Source organism: Podarcis erhardii (assembly GCF_964252035.2).
Source record: "Podarcis erhardii genome assembly, chromosome: 5".
NCBI classification, from domain to species: Eukaryota; Metazoa; Chordata; class Lepidosauria; order Squamata; family Lacertidae; genus Podarcis; species Podarcis erhardii.
The window spans coordinates 35,931,434-35,951,008 of NC_138509.1; the positions used below are offsets into that span (position 1 = coordinate 35,931,434).

General features: G+C 42.1%; 1 protein-coding gene across 1 annotated transcript; it reads right to left on the reverse strand.

Annotated features, from left to right (window-relative positions):
• Nucleotides 1–77: 77 nt before the first annotated feature.
• On the reverse strand, nt 78–16,395 carry ACTA2 (actin alpha 2, smooth muscle). The gene is made up of 9 exons (XM_081861936.1): nt 16,244–16,395; nt 8,577–8,747; nt 6,549–6,677; nt 4,941–5,051; nt 4,194–4,278; nt 3,940–4,101; nt 3,238–3,429; nt 1,158–1,339; nt 78–425 (listed from the first exon to the last, which is right to left on the reverse strand). Exons 2-9 carry the CDS (start codon nt 8,703–8,705, stop codon nt 282–284), a joined length of 1,134 nt encoding a protein of 377 aa, XP_081718062.1. The 5' UTR covers nt 8,706–8,747; nt 16,244–16,395; the 3' UTR covers nt 78–281.
• Nucleotides 16,396–19,575: the final 3,180 nt, after the last annotated feature.

The window sequence follows — 19,575 nt, forward strand, 5'->3', positions numbered from 1 at the left end:
TGTGAACTGCAGTTTTTCAGCTGAGTAAGAACAACTGGAGGTGTTTTTATTAAGAAAAATTGCAAGCACCCAACTGGTAGCATGTTTACAATTTATTCTATCCCCACCCCCACCCCCCAAAATACACAGAATCTAATTGGAAACATAGCTAGAGCCATTGTTATTAAGATAAGTGGAATGGAGTTATAAAAACATTGCTATTCCTGAATATATTCACAGTAATGTGCTCGGGGAGAGAGGAAAGGAGAGAGAGAAAAAAAAATAGGAAAGAGAGAAGCAGTTTAAAAGCATTTGCGGTGAACAATAGATGGACCAGCTTCATCATATTCTTGTTTGCTGATCCACATTTGCTGGAAGGTGGAAAGAGAGGCAAGGATAGAACCACCAATCCAAACGGAGTACTTGCGTTCAGGGGGAGCAATAATCTGTACAAAAGAGAAATGGATGTAGCTAAAATGCTGTATGCAATGATAAAATGAACTGCATGAAGAAATTTAATTCAGTGGAGTGATGCAAGCCATTCCTATGGCAATAATGGGTAAACAAAAGAGTTTTATCTGTCCATACTTGTGTATCTGATACAAGCAGGTAAGAACTGCTTCTAAAGTCTTCCTATCTAAATGAGTGCTTATGCAATTGTTTTTGACAGGAGAAAAGTAAACACTGGGTTTCGTTCACCTGGGGCAATTCAGTATTCTTGCCAAAGCACTCTTACGTGATCAGATTTATATTTTGCCCTGTTTTTAAAGGCAGTTTAAATTGAGTGGGTGATTTCCTGCAAAACCTTGGGGAAGATCACCAGAGTACTTACAGGAGCTTAACCATGGTATCATCAGGAAATAATCTAATTACGTTTTCTTGCAAGAATTTTTTTTTAATGGTGTAAACTTGCCCTAGAATCACTGTGCTGCTGGGAATCCCCTCTGCTTGGTCTTCTACTTTCTTTAGTTCCTTTCTTTCCCTATATTGGCTTGGGAGTGGGATAAGTTGTTTAGTTAGCTTTAATCTTTTCTGCATCAAGATTTTATTAAGGGCTTTACATATCCCTTTCTGGCTTATCTTGGTTACATTAAACTATGTTCAGCTAGCTAGTCACCTTAAAATATTCTGGCCTACTTTGCCACTATAAATTAGATAATAATCAAATAATGCAGTACCTTGATTTTCATAGTGCTGGGTGCCAGGGCAGTGATCTCCTTTTGCATTCGGTCTGCAATGCCAGGGTACATAGTGGTTCCACCAGATAGTACATTGTTTGCATAGAGGTCTTTTCTGATATCAATGTCACACTTCATGATGCTGTTATAGGTGGTTTCATGAATGCCAGCAGATTCCATGCCTGTGATGGTTGAGAAATTATTTATTTAAAATATATTTGCCTTGGCTTTCCAACTTTGGAGCTCCAAGTGTGGATTATAGTCAAGTGTTAAAATACATCCATTATAATAATTAGGAAAATGGAAATCAGAAAGAAAACAGAACCAGAAACAATTGATAAACTTAAATACATGCAACAACAAAATCATAAATTCAAAATGCACCCGCTGTCAAGGTCTCGGAGAATGAAATAGTTTTAAATTGGTGCCATATATGTTAAGTGGCAGATGGATCCTAAAATTCTAACCATGCCTTAGGATAGTAGAATTGTGGGTGCCACAACTGAGAAGACTGAACCCAGTAGCCACCAACCTGTGAAGGTGTGGACAAGATGTTAGAATGAACCTTAATGAAATACAGTAGAACCTCGGTTCTTGAATGTCTCCATTGACGAACGTTTTGGAACCTTAACGCTGAAAACCCGGAAGTAACTGCTTCGATTTTCGAATAATTTTTGGAAGCCAAACATACTACACAGCTTCCATTTTGAGTTTCCCTATTGAATTGAGGCTTCCGCTTTCAGTTTTCGAACGTTTCAGAAGTTGAACGATCTTCCAGAACAGATTACGTTTGAAAACCAAGGTACCACTGTAGCCTTAAACTAATTCAAGGCTGAGAGAAATTGTTACTCAAAGCCTACCATACAGAAGTCAATTAACTGTGTGAACACTTAACTAGAAAAAAAAACCCAATATCTTGTGGCAGGTTGAAGTCAGGCAAAAGTTATTTGAAGTGCAATAATTGGTTTCTTAAAATGTTTCTTATAAAGGGAATGACAGAGCTGAAAGAAGAATAGAGGCACCTTTACAATTTTCAGTGCAGGCTAAGAATTCCTAATACAGTTATTCAACATTTACATATCCAGCTAGAGTTGGGCTTTTCAAAACATGCCAATTCATAGATATATGAATTGACATTCAGAGACCTGGTCTGAATAGAGATATTGGATTCTTGTCTCATTACACACGCTAAAGCTATTTTTGGTCATCTGCATACTATCCCTTGCCTTTTCCTTTAGGACTAATTGCAGTTATTAACAGTCGTCAACAGCTTTACCATTGAGTCAGTCACCCATCCCCTACTACCCTTCTGGAAAAAACCCCATCCCACCCTCCCACTATATATAAGGGTCGGGTGACTTCTGTTTCAGTGCATCTCAAGAAGTGTGTATGCACACGAAAGCTTATACAGTATCCAGAACAAACTTAGTTGGTTTCTTAAGCTGCTACTGGACAATTTTTTAATTTATTTCTACTGTGACAGACCAACACGGCTACCTACCTGAATCTAGAATTCACAGGTATGTAACTGCTTGGACCATCTCCCTGGCAAGGAATGCTGCTACTATATCCAAATTTAATTCTCAAACAACTCTTCCCAAATGTTACAGCTGCCAACAATAACATTCATTTACCCTAAGGCAGCAAGTTCACTTCGCTGTCTTAAGCCTTAGTTTATGCTATTTTTGTACACTTGTCAGGGAGCCAGCTCCTGACAAAACATGTCCAGGTTTTTACCACACCATGGGTGAAATGCCCCACATCACCTCTAGCATATAAAGCAAATCAGAAAGTGAAGTGAACTGAGGGATGGGTGTTCAAGGATGATTGGTTGTGTTGGCATAGAAGCAGTTATGGAAACCTATAGCCCCCGAGAGGAAGTTGGACTCCAACTTTCATCAGCTCAGCATCCATTATCATTACCAGGGATGATGGGAGTTGTAGTCTAATGACATCCTGAGGACCACTTGTTCTCCATTTTTATTAACCAAGTAGGTGTAGCCATTTAGAGCGAGGTGACTGAATTTCTTGCAGGTGTATAATAATATAATTGGCCAATAAACAGTGTAAGTTATCTTACCAATGAAAGAGGGCTGGAAGAGTGTCTCTGGGCAGCGGAAACGTTCGTTCCCTATTGTGATCACCTGACCATCAGGCAGCTCATAGCTTTTTTCCAAGGATGATGAAGAAGCAGCCGTGGCCATCTCATTTTCAAAGTCCAGGGCAACATAGCAAAGCTTCTCCTTGATGTCACGGACAATTTCACGTTCAGCTGCAGATGGGATTCAAAGCAAAGATTTGTGTTTAAATTACAAACCGTACTGTGTAAATCACACTATTTCAGCAATCAAAGAATGATTGATTGATCTTACTCGGCTACGAGTGATCGCCAAAGAATTGTGGCAATCAAAGAAAGGAACTGCATTGCTTATCTTTAGTTCAGTATTATTCATGATAATGAAACAGGACTCTTGCTTTGCTTTTAAAATTGCAATGTTCTGCATTCAAAATAAATAAATACACATCCCAGCAGGAAGCCCCCAAATGTTACGAATTTGCAAAACATTTTGGGCCAGATTGAACTAGCGGGAGCCAGCACTAGCAGAATAGGGCTTTCACCCGCCTCCCATCTGTCTCCACATCACATCCAGGGGGTCAGGAGACAGTGCTAGGCAAGATGTGTTAATAGAAAAACTTGTTCACCATTACTGAAAGCAACCACGTGTCTGTAAAGCTCCTAAAAGTATGTTCAGCGAATCTCAATCCTAAGTATTTCTCTTACCAGTAGTAACGAATGAGTAGCCACGTTCTGTCAGGATTTTCATGAGGTAGTCGGTAAGGTCACGGCCGGCTAAGTCCAGGCGCATGATGGCATGAGGCAGTGCATAGCCTTCATAGATTGGCACATTGTGGGTGACACCATCCCCAGAATCAAGCACAATCCCTAGATACAACACAAAACGGGCAGAATTTATCCTGATATCTATGTACTCTTCTTCCTTTTCACAAATCCAAAAACTCCCATCACTTTCTTACCTGTTGTACGCCCAGAAGCATAGAGGGACAAAACTGCCTGAATAGCAACATACATAGCTGGGACGTTGAAAGTCTCAAACATAATCTGAAAAGTAATTAAACACAAAAAAACAAAATGAAAGTATCGGGTTTGTGCTATCGTCTTTGTTACTCTGTGCAATAGGGTCGTAACGATTAATTACCAACAGCACATAATTTAAATGATTTCCACAATCCTAATCAATGCATCCAGAACCTGCAACTACAGCAGGTTCCACTAACTGGATCAATACAACTCATGACTAACAGCAGAAGTTTCCGTTAATTTAGAGAGGGTTAATGTATAACATGACATCTTTTCTAAGGAAATAAAAATCAGTACTATGCAGCTAGGGGATGTTTACAAACCTAAGCGGGATTAATAGTCACTTCCATTCCTCAGAAAATTACAATTCTCAGGAAACCAGGGTAGTTGAAATGGGTTTCACACCAATATATATGTGGTGCCATGAAATATTAACAACATGAACTGAAATCCCAACCATTCAATGAAAAGTAAGAGTTAATCCTTTTATTGTCCTGAAGTACAGAGTCCAATACAGATAAAGGTCACCTACAAACTCAGAAGAAAGAACCAGCAAAACCAGTGTATAACCTACATCAACAATCAAAAATACAGCTGGCATCTACACCGTATAGAACTTTAATGGAGAAATACATAAATATATAGTAATTCAAGGACCTTAATGATAAGAAGAGGCTGTTTACCTGTGTCATTTTCTCTCGGTTAGCTTTGGGGTTCAAAGGTGCCTCTGTAAGCAGAGTTGGATGTTCTTCGGGGGCAACGCGCAGCTCATTGTAGAAAGAGTGGTGCCAAATCTGTATTAATAAAAAGCAAAGTGAATTTTTATTATAATATTATAATAAACAGCCACAGGCCACCAACCCACCTTGACAATATTTCTGAAGCTCCAGTAGCTACAGAACACTTATGAGACATTAGAACTGAATGTTTTAGACTGCAAGTGCTATATCTCCATAGTTTCACCCATGTCAGCCCAGGTAACCTCTTCTACATCAAGGGTAGGCAGATTTTAGGCTTGGATAATTTACTGGACCCTCGTGGCTCAAGAAGGCAGACATAGCACAGTGTTCCTGAGCACTGTGGCATTTGCCCATTCCTTGTGATTATGTTTGTACAGGGGGATGGGAATGGTTAATGTAGATTGACCAATGAGAAAGCTCAGAGGTGGAGCCTACCTGTTTTTGAGGCTCAGCCCAGGGGCTTTACCATTGGAAGATAGGAGAGTCAGAGTCAGACAGAGCGAGTAAAAGATGAATATAGCGGTTGTGACAGAGTGAGAGACAGGGATAGAACTGAGAGAGAAGAGTGTGACAGTGTGAGATAGTGCCACATCTAGTTAAGGGCGCGCATTTGAGAAACTGTTCTGAACATATTTAAAACTTGTTTGTTCTTCAATAAACTTTAATCTTCATGTTGACCTTACAACCTGACTGAGACTCAGTATTTCACCAGAAGAAACCTGGTTGGTGGCAGCAGAAGAATAAAGCAGTGGTGTACAGGTCAATAGTCCATGAAACGACTGGGGGCTCTGTACAAATGCCACAGGCACATGCTTTCGGTAACAAAACTGGAGCTTGCACACAAATCTGTTCTCACACAAATAATCCTGCCCCCCCCCCAAGCTTTCAGCAGCCTAATACAGGAGGTGGGGAAAACACTTTAATTGTCACAATTTTCAAACCATTGCAAATCCCAATCTACTCCTCTGCCCACTCTTGATCTATATCTTCTGCCCATGTGGCTAAGTGGACTGCATAATTCTGTCCCAAACTAGCAATGTCTGATTCAGAACTATGAGAGGGGGTGGTGTCACCTATGTGAATGCAATATTCATTGCAGCTGCAATGACTGAGAGCAATGAGGAGAAACAGCTCCCAATAAGCACAATGTGAGTAAGGATAACCTCCACGGGCAGAAGATGTATACATTACCAGCAGTGGTGGAGAAGCACCCACGCCCACTCCAGATAAAGGAAGCCCTAGCCACCACTTTCCAGAACTTGTTAATTGCATTTTCTTTCTGTGATTTCTTAATTAGTCTTTATGTAGTTCCAAATCATAGCAGCAAATATGCATTCTTGGGAAGTCCTTACTGGAACACCAAACACCATGACCTTATTGGGGGAAAAATTAAAATCCCAATAACAGAAGATATGCAGATTGTTCTCACTAAAAAGACACAGGCAAAACACAACCTTCCACCCCCCCTCTGAAAAAAAGACAGCAAAAATCCCTGCTTCTGCTTATCATTCATTTTACATTATATTCTATTTTAATTTGTGGTTTAAATACCTTCTCCATATCATCCCAGTTTGTGATGATTCCATGCTCTATTGGATATTTCAAGGTCAGGATCCCCCTCTTGCTTTGGGCTTCGTCTCCTACATAGCTATCTTTCTGGCCCATCCCTACCATCACACCCTAAGTAAGAGAGGGAGAAAAGGTGACGATGACAACAGGCTCATAAGAAAGCAATGAAACAAAGCAAACAAGATGACCCATACCTTCTATCTTACTTTTAAATAAAAGGTTGAGGAAACAGCCTTCATTGTTTCCCCACCGAGCATAACTATAACAAACGTAATAGGAAGAAGAAGTGGCCAATGGAATAGAAACATAGGAAAGCTGTTTTATTTTGACTCAGATCATTGGTCCCTTTGGCTCGGCATCACCTACACAGATGGAGTGCAGCTTGCCAGAGTCTTGGGCAGGGATCTGACCCAATAATAGTGCTTCCTCAAACCCTTGCATCCAGAGACTGGACCTTCTGCACTCTAGTTCTGCATCTTGTTCTCACTGTGGCGAACAAGATATCTATGGGAAGCCTATAAGCAGGACCCAAGCTTAACAGCACTCTTCCCTCTTGTGATTTTCAGCAACCAGTATTCAGGGACATACCACCTCTGACAGTAGAGGCAGAACATAGGCATTGTGGCTAGCAGCTACTGGTAGCCTTATCCTCCATGAATTGGTCTAATCTTCTTTTGAAGTCATCCAAGTTGATGGCCATCTTTACTCCTGGTACATGCTATAAATATGAGTGAACAGCCATCTAGTGGCAAATATTGGACAGCACACTCTTCTCAAGTGCTCCACTTCCATGGCTCACATTTACAGCCTGATCCTCAACCATGTTTACTTGGAAGTAAGCCTCAGGTATTTCAGTTGGATTTGCTTCCAGATAAATAGTATTGCAGCTTTGACAGGGGAAGAAAAAGAGTCATTTTTTAGAAGTGTGTTACAATAGCTATCTTGATGGACTTGAATACGTGCATTTTCCATTCTTGTTGGGTCACAATGATTATTTGATACAAGCCACAGTTCCATTTATCTGACATGCAGAGACTGGACACACAAGGGCCTCCCAACTCAGGTCTATAGCTTATGGATATCTCAACAGTTTCAGGATCATTTTAGGCTGTGAATCTGAAGTTTAATGACATGGCTATTTAAAGTGCATTACTGATGGATGTATTCTGTTTAGCTTGTTCTGTGATGCTTCCCCAGTGCTATCACATTATTGCTGTGAAACAAAAGAAACCAGAACATTTGTGTTATAAAAAAGTTACTAGATTTCAGCAGGAAGTTGTGGGATATGCACTGACTAAAAAGGAAGAAGTGTGGCTACCCCAAAGCATGTAAAGCTATAAACAGTATTAAAAGCAGGACTGTATATTATTGCCCTGATAAAATCATGAGCACAAATCATCATGAATGTGCAATAAAAATGACATCCTGAGGGGCCCTTAGTAAGAGGTATCTGACTAGTGATATTTGATTTGCTATGATTACTTGATATTTGTCCCCACCCCAACTTTCTTAAAACTCATCTCTATAGCAATCTATGGTTAGTCTACCAACCTACAAGATGTTCTAAATTAGTCAACTAATTAGTCAATTTTATTAGTCAATTCTACTTGTTGATCAAGGTTCTTCCATTCTACCTCAGCAAACACAAAACCAAAACCAAAAAGCACTGTTGAATGCACATGTTGAAAGAATGTAATTATTCTTTTTCCAAATTATAGAAACTGGCTGAGGAAATAGGGTTGTCAGCCTCTGGTGAAAGTTTACTCTCTTCCAATATGGCTGTTCAAGAGTTTAAACTGCATTTTAAATTGGACCACAACATGCTACATGGCAAAACTCTATTGACATCAACAGGACTGATCTAAAAGAAATTGTATAAGGACTGTGGCATTGTAAAGGGAGTGTGTGGGGGAAACAAAACTTTTCCTTTCGAGGTCCATGTTATTATTGCTAATGAATCCTGTGGCTTCTGTACCAAGCAGTGTTTCAGTAGCTGAACCAGTTATTCACCTGGTGCCTGGGACGTCCCACGATGGATGGAAAAACTGCTCTCGGAGCATCATCCCCAGCAAAGCCAGCCTTACACAGTCCTGAGCCATTGTCACAAACCAGTGCGGTGCTGTCCTCTTCCTCACACATCTTCTAGAGCAACTTTCTCAGACCTTCCACACAAGTACAGACCTATAAAGAGAACAGAGAAGTCTCAATGTAATAAAAGAAAACATTCCCAGGAGCGGTGGTGGTGGTTGGGGGCAGGGGAAAGCTAGCTTTGAGAGTTAACGGAGTCTGGCTCCAATTAGAAGAGACTTAGTAACAGTAGCAAAAAGGGAATCCCTGTCACCTCTCTCAGTTGTCCTGACATGTAGCAGAGCAGCAATTCATGACTTAAAAAGTGGTGGCCTTTGGGACTTGTGGGCTTCCGAAGGGCCATGGCCATTGTACTGTAATTGCCTTGAAAGTAGCCCCAATGGCCAACACTCTTCTACCCTGCAATGCTTCTGGATGACAAAGGGGTGAGAAGGAGGGAGATACTCTAATCCTCTCTGCTACCATCTCCATCCTTGACAGTGAGAAAGGAAAGGCGCTTTTGGAGACAAAGAGGCTCGGTAGGGATATGGGGACATGGATTTTGACCTGAGCTGGAGAACAGCGGGAACATTTTTCTCTTGTTTGAGGCTTAAGAACCCTCAAAATCCATTCCTTGGTCACTTCTGAGTGAACTCAGGATTGCTAGAAAGCAAATAAGGAGCGAAAAGAGAATAAATAAAGGAAGAAGGAAGAGGAGGAGGATGTCAGAGAAGTTGTGCACCAATGGGGTGCAGTCAAAAAAGATATTCAGTCACAATGGCTGGTTTTAGAGCAATATAACTGTCACCAAAATCCTGCACAAAAACTTAGCCTATGTGCCACTAAATTAATGTAAAACATTCCTTCATATAAGTACCACATGCTTCTGGAATGCAAAGTCCTCTGTTGTTGTTTTTTCCCATCCAGGTTTTACTACCTAATCAAGAGCTTGCTTTTTAAATGGTTCATTAGCAACCAAGGTGGCAATTCCAGGCCAAACTGCGCGCCTTATTTAGGGTCCAGATAGAACATAACCAAGGGAACAAGAAAAATTGCAAACACAACACAGTATACAATGGTCATTGAAATCTTCTTGTAAACCAGCCCAAGTACATGTGTAGTAGTCTAGCCTTCAACTCTCCACATTCCCAACAGGCAGAGGCTTCAGAATAGATATGGATCACTTCCAAATGTTATATTCACCTGATGATTTTGGAGTTCTTATTTGGTCTATGCTTGTCTTTTGGAATGTGTTGCTGTTTTTGCATTCCACCTCATAAATTTCACGATACTTATGTAGACTGTCCTGCAGATACAATCTAGCCCTTTCTTTTCTTACAGTTGAATGTGAAAGTACTGGCACAAAGGGAGGGAGTCATTAGGCCATGCAAGCAGAGCAGCCATATTACTTAAGGGCATACACTACCGAAGCAGATGGCAAAACCTATTTTTCAGTACTACCAATGTTTACACACACACATTGTGCAGCTTCTGGGGTGGCAGGGAGGAAATGCCACACACACACACACACACAAAAACTCATTTACAGCAGGGGCAGGGAACCTGTGGTTGGACTCCAGCTCCCATCAGCATGGGCAATGGTCAGGGATGATAGGAGTTGGAGTCCCAAGAATATCTGGAGGGCCACAGGTTTCCCATCCCTGGTTTAGAGCAAACAACACATGTGACAACATTACACCTCACTTCCCATACCAACACCTAGCAATGTGGTTAAGTGTAATGTTTAGTTTGACCAATGAATATTTTTCCAATTATATTTTATTAAGTTTAAACATTTTTAACATATACAGTCAAAACACAATTTTGACTTTTCTGTTATTTTTGTTGACTTCCCACCCAGTGGCGTAGCGTGGGTTGTCAGCACCCGGGGCAAGGCAAGTAATTTGCGCCCCCTAACCCGTGGATTTGCGCCCCCTAACCCGTGGATTTGCCCTAACCCCAGATGTTGCGCCCGGTGCGGCCGGCCCCCCCTGCACCCCCCACGCTACGCCACTGTTCCCACCTCTTTTTCCCCATGGAGTTGCTGCTTCTTTCCTTCTGCTGCACCCTATCTTCTATCTATCAAATCATAACCACAATATTATAATCTAATTACTTCTGTTGCTCATAGCTCAAATCCTGCTCATGAGCTCATCATACTATAGTATTTCTCTAAATAGTCCGAAAAAGGCATCCATTCTTGTTTGACTAATGAATTTACCATAATACTTATTGCTATACTGGCCTGAGTCCAATATCATGGACACTATTATATTAAGAGCTCCCTCCCCACATACTGATCTAAGCATACATTTGTTGCTCCATTTTGTTTCCATGCTAGGCATATAGAATCCTGATCGGGAGCCTCACTCTCTATTAAATTGCAGGCTCAACGATGTAAATACAGGTATTTAAATGGATTATAACATTAACAGGTTGTTAGGCAATTTGTATTTAGCTTGTAAGTCCTTGAAAGATAATAGCAGGACTCGAGAGTCAGTAATCCTTTAATTAATCCAAACTTGCAATAGAGAAGGACAGCCTTCAGTTCTGAGCTGTAGACTGAGCCAAAATGGTGATTTACAGTGTATGTAAGGGTCTAATATCAGATTATCAGCTATTGTCCTCTGTTTGGTCTTTGGATCAACAAAGGCTGAAAGGAGGTTTGGGTGCATCCATTTAAATACACAGAACTTAAACCAGTTTCAGGTATTCATGGGTGCACTTAAATGTTAGTTCTTTTGCCAACACCCAGAAAGGTGTTCGGTACCTGTCTGAGTGTGGAGAAACACAGCATATATAACTAATCTATAGACTTGTGGTCCCCCCCCCCCTGTAAATAGCATTTCTGTGCAGTCTAGCTTCTGTCACGGTCTCCTGTTTTCAGTGGTGGAGGAACCCTCTCCAGTACCCTGGGTGGGGTGCCGAGGGGCAGGGCAACGTCTGGTGATGCATGCATGATGTCTGTACAGAGTGCGCATGTGCGGCATCCCGTATGGACTGCACACATGTGGCAGCCCATACAGTCACTGTGCGAGAGGCAGTCCATACGGATGCCCGTATGGACGGTGCATGAGAGCAGCAGCTCGTACGGATGCTGTTTGAGTGGCGCCCATACTGACTGCGTGCACCCTCAGCCACTCTACAGCTGGGGGGAGGCAGGGGCCATCTTGTCACCTCCCCCCCCCCAGAGTGGCACCCAGGGCGACCCGCCCCTTCCGCCCCCCACTTCTTACACCCCTGCCCACTGAGCCAGAAGTGGTTTAGTCTGTCTGTGAACAAACGCCAGGTCCCTCGGCTTGAAGCAAGATGAACGCCACAACCCCATAGTCGCCTTTGACTGGATTTAACCATCCAGGAGTCCTTTACCTTTACTATTTCCCCCCCCCCCACTCCCCCATCATGCAGTGGGAGTGAAGATAAAGCCACAGAATGTGGCTGTTAGGTACAGAATTCACCCTCCTAAGAATCTGAGCTTACTTTTCTTAAAAACTAATGTTTCTTATCGTAATAGAGACAATATAATTCTTACTTACATTTTTATCCCATCATTCTTAATTAAGGCCTGCGGTGCTGGATTTTATCAAGGCAGATAAGATCAAGCACTGCAGGCTTAATTAAGAAACTAGAAGCACTTGATGTTCTCATCATGAGAGCAGCAACATGAAAGCTCAAACTGGTGAAGGTAAAAATGAGATGTCTAGCATGAATACAAAGAACATAGGCTCTAAATGCCTCTAAGAAAAAAGAATGGCATTTCCTGTGCCTTTCCATTGGTATCTGCTGTCACTAATATTTAGTTCATTTTCTTCCAATGTGGACTCAAGGTGAAGCATTTGGGATTCTCAGGTGGCCTCCCATCCAGTCCCAAACATACAAGATGGTGCCCTCAGAACACACCCTGGGACTCAGGAATGGGAACTGTGAGGCAGTGTTCAAAGGAAATGCTTTGTGAGCCAGTGAGCCTTTGCTTTGGGTGTGAGAGGGAACCGAATTCAAATGTCTTCTCAACCTGGGATAAGAGATCTTTAAGGAAATGTTTATACCAAAATACAAATACAGAAAGAGTCCACTTCTATACACATCACACAGGGGAAACCTGGGGTTGTCCCAAATTGAGTGAGCTCAGCAAAGAGCTCCTACTAACCTCAGCTCTTCCCTGGGTGGTAATAAACCCACATTTGCAAATCTATATCTGTCACATTTACATTTTGCATTTTTAAAGGTCCACCTCAAAGAACGTGATGTGTCAAATCACTCTTTGTCTCATCAGTCCAGGTTACTTCACATAAAAAGTGGATGAGGGTATAATATAGTTCATCTGAAATGCTCAGGGAGGGGTGGAAATTAAACATTAAATTTAAAACAACAAGTAGAAGAAGACTTTTTATATTTAGTTTTACTGAAAAGAAATGTATAATAGCACATATTTTGGGGAGCTAGTGGCTGTATATACTTGACCATTTTACTCCAAAGCACAGAGGAAACCTTACCTAACTTGAGTGTCTCTAGCTAGCCTGTTTGGAACAAACGATTTCCTAATTAGGAAACAAAGTCTTTCAAATGTCTGTTTTTGGAACAGAGCTGGAGAGGTCAAGGGTGGTTTGCTCAAACTCAAGCCAACTGAGCCAAAAATCCTAAGAGGGAGGGGGGAAGGCGGAATGCTGCATTTCTGCCCGAGCAGGGTGAACTCTAAATGAAAACCATATTTAGTAACTAGGATAAATTCAAGCAGATTTTAACATGTGTCTTCTAGTGACAGAGAAGCAAGCAGTGCTCTAAAGCCCCTGGGATGCTCCAGAGTGCTAAGGTGATAACTGCAGCTGCTAATGTAACCCAGAAACCTGCAACAAACTGATTGTGTGCATCTCTCATGAGCAATCCTATGCATGTTTACTAAGAAATTAAACCCCAGTACATCTAATGGGGTTTATACATAGGATTGTCTTTTAATAGTTTAATCCTATGGATGTCTATTGAGAAGTAAGCCCTGCTGAGTTCAAAGGGACTGCCTGCCAGCAAAAACATGACCAGCCTGAGGTTGCCTTCCCCAACCTGGTGCTATCCAGCTGCTGTTGGACTACAACTCCCATCATCCCTGACCGTTGGTGATGCTAAGTGGGGCGATGGGATTTGTATTCCAACAACATCTGGAGGGCAGTAGCACTTTGGGCAAAGCTGTCCTAAGATGTGCAATTGTCTGCTATTTCTTGCTTCTGGACAGAGCTAAAAGGCATCCCAGCATACCAGGTGTGCTACAGGAAAGGCAAATCTCATTGAAATATACTGTCTGCATATTGTGGCTTATTTAGATATTAGGAGAAGGAAGAGTATCCTTCTATTTTTCCCCACTTTCCAAACAAACAGACTCACAATATGTCAAAGCTGTGCAAGTGAATATCTACAGTATTTATAAGCTGAAATGACAGAAATCAACACAAGGAGAATTTAAACAACACAACTCTGAGTAAAGATTTACTATTGCTGTCCTTTGCAGGTGCTAGGCTGGGCTATAAAGAGAAGAGTTGCCCTCTAGAAAACCATGGAAGGAGTGGGCCATATGAAGCTCTTTTGGAAGGGATTTCTGCAGGGATGGTGTCACGATGGAGAAGGCCCTGGGCCTTGCGCTCTTCTCTCCCCCTCCCTCTCCTCACATACAAGCACTGGACTGCAGGTGGAAAGGGCACAAGCAGCTGTCCTGCCCTGATGACCTGCAGCCTCAATGCAGGCAAAGCTCAGGCGTGGGGGTGTCAGACACTGACAAAAAACCCATGCAGGAAAAGCAAAAAATGGGCTTCCCCCAGTCAGTGAGTGAGTGGTGTGTGTGTGTGTGTGTGTGTGTTCTAATAGTTAAATGTCCAAATATATTATCATAGGCAGAGTTCAGCAAGTACATTATATACATGAGAAGAATGGCAACTGTATACTAAGGAAATGCTACAGTAAATATTGTGGTATGTCAACAAATGCTGTCCACTCCAGTTTGGAGGCATGGTGATATAGTGGAGCTGAGCTTAATATGCATCTATTTGCTCCTTCTGTGGGAGTGGGTAGGTAAGGGGGTTTCCTTTGCATTTATGCTAAAAGGTGATGGAGAGGACCATGCTCAGAGCCAGTGTGACTGGAGGGATTCTAGTGCATGTACCCTCCACTGGCACAGGTCTACATATGAGCATTGGACTACCCACAAGCCCCAACTGGGTACAGGGCATCCATGAGAACCTAGCCTGCAGCTATTATTAGGAGAATAAGATGCAAAATGGGACAATGAACAGAAAGAAGATAGGATTTCAGCAGTTGTTTATTGCATGACAAGCCACACCTGTTGAGTATCCCACTTCTATGCAACTTGCAGAACCATGTCCTCTTTTGCATCTAGCCATCTAGATTATGCTTTTTTTGTAGAATATGCACTCTATAATTTAATTTACCCTTGTTAGTTAACATCAACACTTACACAGAACAAGGGACAGAGTGAAGTTATGACTCACTAAAGGCACTGCTTAGGAGTAATAGCAGCACGTGAAGTAGTAATAGTAATTTTATTTATGCAGCACTATCAATGTATATACATGGCACTTTACACCACGACATAAGCAAAACACAAGTTTCTGCTACATATCTCCTCTTGCTCCAAACTTAAGGCCATGACTAGAAGTGAATGCATATGATTTCCATTTGGCAAAAACCCCCGAAGGGGTTCCATGTGAAAATGCACACACACACACATACTCAATTAGGTCTCAATCCACCAGTTCGTTCCAAGCTTGAGAATCCCAGTGAGGGTGTGAAAAGAACCTGTCAAAAGCCTGAAGTGGGAAATCCTTTTCAGGTTCACAGTGTGCAGATTGTGATCTAATATCCACACAGCTTCCAAAGAGCAAGAACACGCTAGGAACAAATATGAATCATAACTGAGAGAGAGAGAGAGACCCTTTCCCAGCAAGGATGGTGCTTAAAGAGCAATGCAGCAGGAGAAATAAATACTCTGGCAGAAAGGCTTACAGGGGCTTGGCTACAAATGACATTGCTTATAAACATCATACCAGCTTCATCTTAGAAGTGGAAATGCAAAAGTGAGGGTCAGAGAATAAGGCAATGGCACAATCGAGACAAAATTATAGTATCTTTAAGCCCCACCAATAACACTGGAAAAGTAAAGCATGTGCTTAAATCCTCTCATAAAAATAAACACTTAACTGGATCAGGACAAACAGCACAATCCAGTGCTTGTTTACTCAGAAATAAGTCCCACATCCAAGAATGTTTCCTTAGAATTGCAGCACAGTTACTTAGGATTAAACTCCACTAAGTTCAGACTGACTTACTTCCAAGTAAATGTGCAGTGCATCAGACAGCAGGAGCACAACCTAAGGGTACATGGAACATCCCACTGAAGTAAAATAGCAAACACCAATTAAGCTCAGTGGGCATGGATTATTGCACATTTACTCATTTATTGTGTGATGAGCTCTCCTAGGCACCACCAATATACTGGATTGAAACAGCAAAAAAGAGTCTCTCTCTCTCTCTCCCCCCCCCCTTTTCTCTCTTTATCTAAACTCATCAGGCAAATCCTGAAATCACTTCTTTGGTTCCCTGCCTCTTACCTGTCAGCGCTTGACTGGGGAGAGCTGTTCTGGGGTGGTGCACTGGCAAAGTGAACCTTTTCGGCTTATATAGCTCCTTGGCCTGTTCCCCTCCCACCAGCTTCCCAAACAAGGAGCAGAGCAGAGCTCCATCTCCATCTCTCTGTCAAACAGAGCCATATAGGGGCTTCTGCACAAAACTCTCTGATCTGGGTGGCCTCGCAGGGCCCTTGGTCTCCTCCAGTCTGCATTCCTTTCTGCTGTTCGCAAAGCAGGAGGGAGGTTTCAGCAGCACGGTAATATAAACACAGCTAAATTTCAGGATAGCCGCTGAAAGACTACTGGGGTAGCACACAAGTGACAGGCAGCTTCTGGCAAGGAGTGCATGTTTGAGTCATGCACCCCACAGCGTCCTTGTTAGAAAGCAGGCAGCTGACAAACAGGGCGTGAGGAGAGCTGCCTCTAGCCTGGACAGGAAAACGCCCTGCCGAGTTCCCTTTTGTCATGGGATTTGGATCAAGAAATTCTCAGCTTGAAGAAGCTGAGTGTATAGGACTGCACCCCAAAAAGAATATATTTCAGCATTTCAGGGTCTGCATGTCTAACGTTACACGAACTGCAGCTACCAAATGCTGCTTAGCTGCACGCATATTAATTACTCAATCTCTCCTACCTCACAGGGTTGTTGCAAAGATAGAAGGTAAGGTGAGGATGGGAAAGTACTCAGTGTCCACAAACCGTGTAGAGAGAAATAAACATGCACAAAGCCAAGGAAATACCCCCACTCCAATTTCTTTAAATGCTTCATCAAATGCAAATGCGTGCCCTCTTCCACCACAATGTCATAAAATTACTTCCAGACTGAATATGAACTGGTGAAGCTTCCCCCAGAGTTGTATTTCTATACTAGATGTCACCTGCTGACATCTTCTTTTAGCCTCAGGTGAAAACTGAGTAAAGGGTGGGGAACCAAAGGTGAGCAATCTATCCCAGAAGGAGCAAAATGTGTTCCCCATCAGAGTTGATACCCATCCCCCAACACCCCACACAGCCCAGTGTGCAGTGTTATTATATCATTCATCATCATCATCATACTGCAGCACTTTACATGGCTAAAATAATAGGCTTCTGTAGTAAATAAAACTTTTTTTAAAAAAAAAAATGGCGCACAGCTTTATGAAGCAAAAACAGCTGCACTCCTCCAAAGGAAAATACGCACATGCTTTAGCTTTATAAGGCAAGGAAGCCAGCTGTGTGCATGCAAGGATCATTTTTGTGCTGAAATTGGGTGGTCCTGTTAAAAATGTATTTGTCTCCCTTCTGATTTAGAAAGTGTCGTGTCATTTTGCTAGCTGACAGGATTTCCAAATGCAGCTGCCACACCATAAGTCACCAAGGTTCTTATTAAAACACGGCTAGAAGAGACACAGAACAGTTTGGGAGGGAGAGGGAGGGAGGAAGAGACTCTCCTAACAGCTTGATTTATTGCAATTGTCGTATAGTTTAGCGTGTCTGCAAAGCACAAATGCAAGGAGTATAAACGGAAACGTAGACTCTCTGACAAAAAGGAAGGAAGCCCAAGCTACACTGCAGACTAGATACACATCCAGAGGAAGGTGCGGGGAGGGAGGGAGAGAGACAAACAGAAGTTTGTCTCAGACTTCCTCACTCCCGTAGCCTCCAACATTTCTCTGATGAAAATAGGGACGTCCCATTCCATAATGATAATTTCACTATTTCTACTCCACACATCTTATTGGGTTGCCCCAGCACTCTGAGCAGCCTCCAACATATATAAAAAACATAATAATACATTAAACATTAAAAAAAACTTCCCTATACAGGATTTCCTTCAGACAGCTTAAGAGCTGGATAACTCCATACCCTCCAACATTTCTCCAATAAAAATAGGGACGTCCTAAGGAAACATTCTGGGATCAAATTAGAAACTGGGACTGCTTCTCTAAATCAGGGACATCCCTGGAAAATAGGGACACTTGGAGCGTCTGCATTTCACATACAGTAAATGCTCTTCCTTTATAGCAACTGGGAGGGGATACTTTTCAGTTGTTTTTCCCTATTAGGTGCTACAAAGAGAGCACAAACCATGCCAACAGTGGCATTTTCCCAGTGGTGGCAACGCTGTGCTCCTCTTGATGGGGCAGAGCAAGGCAGTAGTGGGGTTGGGGGAAGCTCTCGGACATCAGCGGTGCCAACTCTGCCAGTGCCAACCTAGGGCTCCACAGACCTCACTGCCTCCTTATCTTGCAGTCTACAGAAATCAGAAGATGAAATTTCTTCTGACATTTATCACCAGCTAGCATCTGCTGATCAAACTGCCACTGAAGTCATGAGCAATCCTAGCTCTTGGGTGTATTTTTTGAAGGGCTTGGTATAGTTATTTATTAATATCTCAAAATCAAAAAAATTGTCCAGTAGGTAGTCGTGTTGGTCTGACGCAGATGAAATAAATAAATTAAAAATTGTCCAGTAGCACCTTAGAGTCCAAGTTAGTTCTCGGTATAAGCTTTTGTGTGCATGCACACTTCTTCAGATACCTGAAGAAGAAATGAAGACTACCTACCTGAATCTATTAATATCTCATAAGAGATAATACAGAAGGCCTGGCTCATTTTTGGAGATTTAGGCTGCAGTCCTATGCACACTTACTTGGGAGCAAGTCCCATTGAATTCAATAAGTCTTGCTGAGTAGACATACATAGGACTGTGCCGTTAGGCTTTTTTTGTTTTGTTTTGGTGTTTTTGATGTTGTGCTTTAACAAATGATGCAAACTACCCCAAGGATTAATGGAGGGTTGAAAAAGCAGAAAAAGGAAATGTTCCTTTGCTGTTATTGTTAGGCTGTAATATTGTACACGAGAAGCAATACTAGCTTCTCAGTCACCACAACTTGCTAGCAGTATCTGCTTTTTTTTTTTTTTTAGAACTTTGTGCATTTCTTCTCCCCTCCCAACTGCACATCCTGTGATGAATTAGAAAAACAAGAGCATGATTTCAAAACTCAGCACCTACGTAGTTCAGTCATGTGGAGAACAGCAGTTGGATTTTGAAATACTACTCTCAGACAATAACTGCACACATCTGCCGGCTATAGATAGTGACACTGGCCGCCATTTTATTACTCCCAGCTGCCATCTTCTAAAAACTGTGGTTTGCCAAGTTCATGAAAGTGGTAAAGGATACATACCAGTGTATTATGATGCCTTCTAAATGATGGGATGTGAGCCATTTGGCAATCTAGATCAGTCAGATGTCTAGGATGAATATTCCCCTCGTGTCACATAGGATAAAAAGCAAGAACCAGCAAGGGACGATCACACTGGCCTGAGCTA

What these genes read in the sequence shown, in the direction of transcription:
- ACTA2 (XM_081861936.1), bottom strand. Translation starts at nt 8,705, where the DNA reads ATGTGTGAGGAAGAGGACAGCACCGCACTGGTTTGTGACAATGGCTCA. An exon ending in TGGGACGTCCCAGGCACCAG is followed by an intron (nt 6,678 to 8,576) that starts GTGAATAACTGG and finishes TCTCTTACTTAG; the next exon opens with GGTGTGATGGTAGGGATGGG. An exon ending in TGCTTCTGGGCGTACAACAG is followed by an intron (nt 4,102 to 4,193) that starts GTAAGAAAGTGA and finishes TGTTGTATCTAG; the next exon opens with GGATTGTGCTTGATTCTGGG.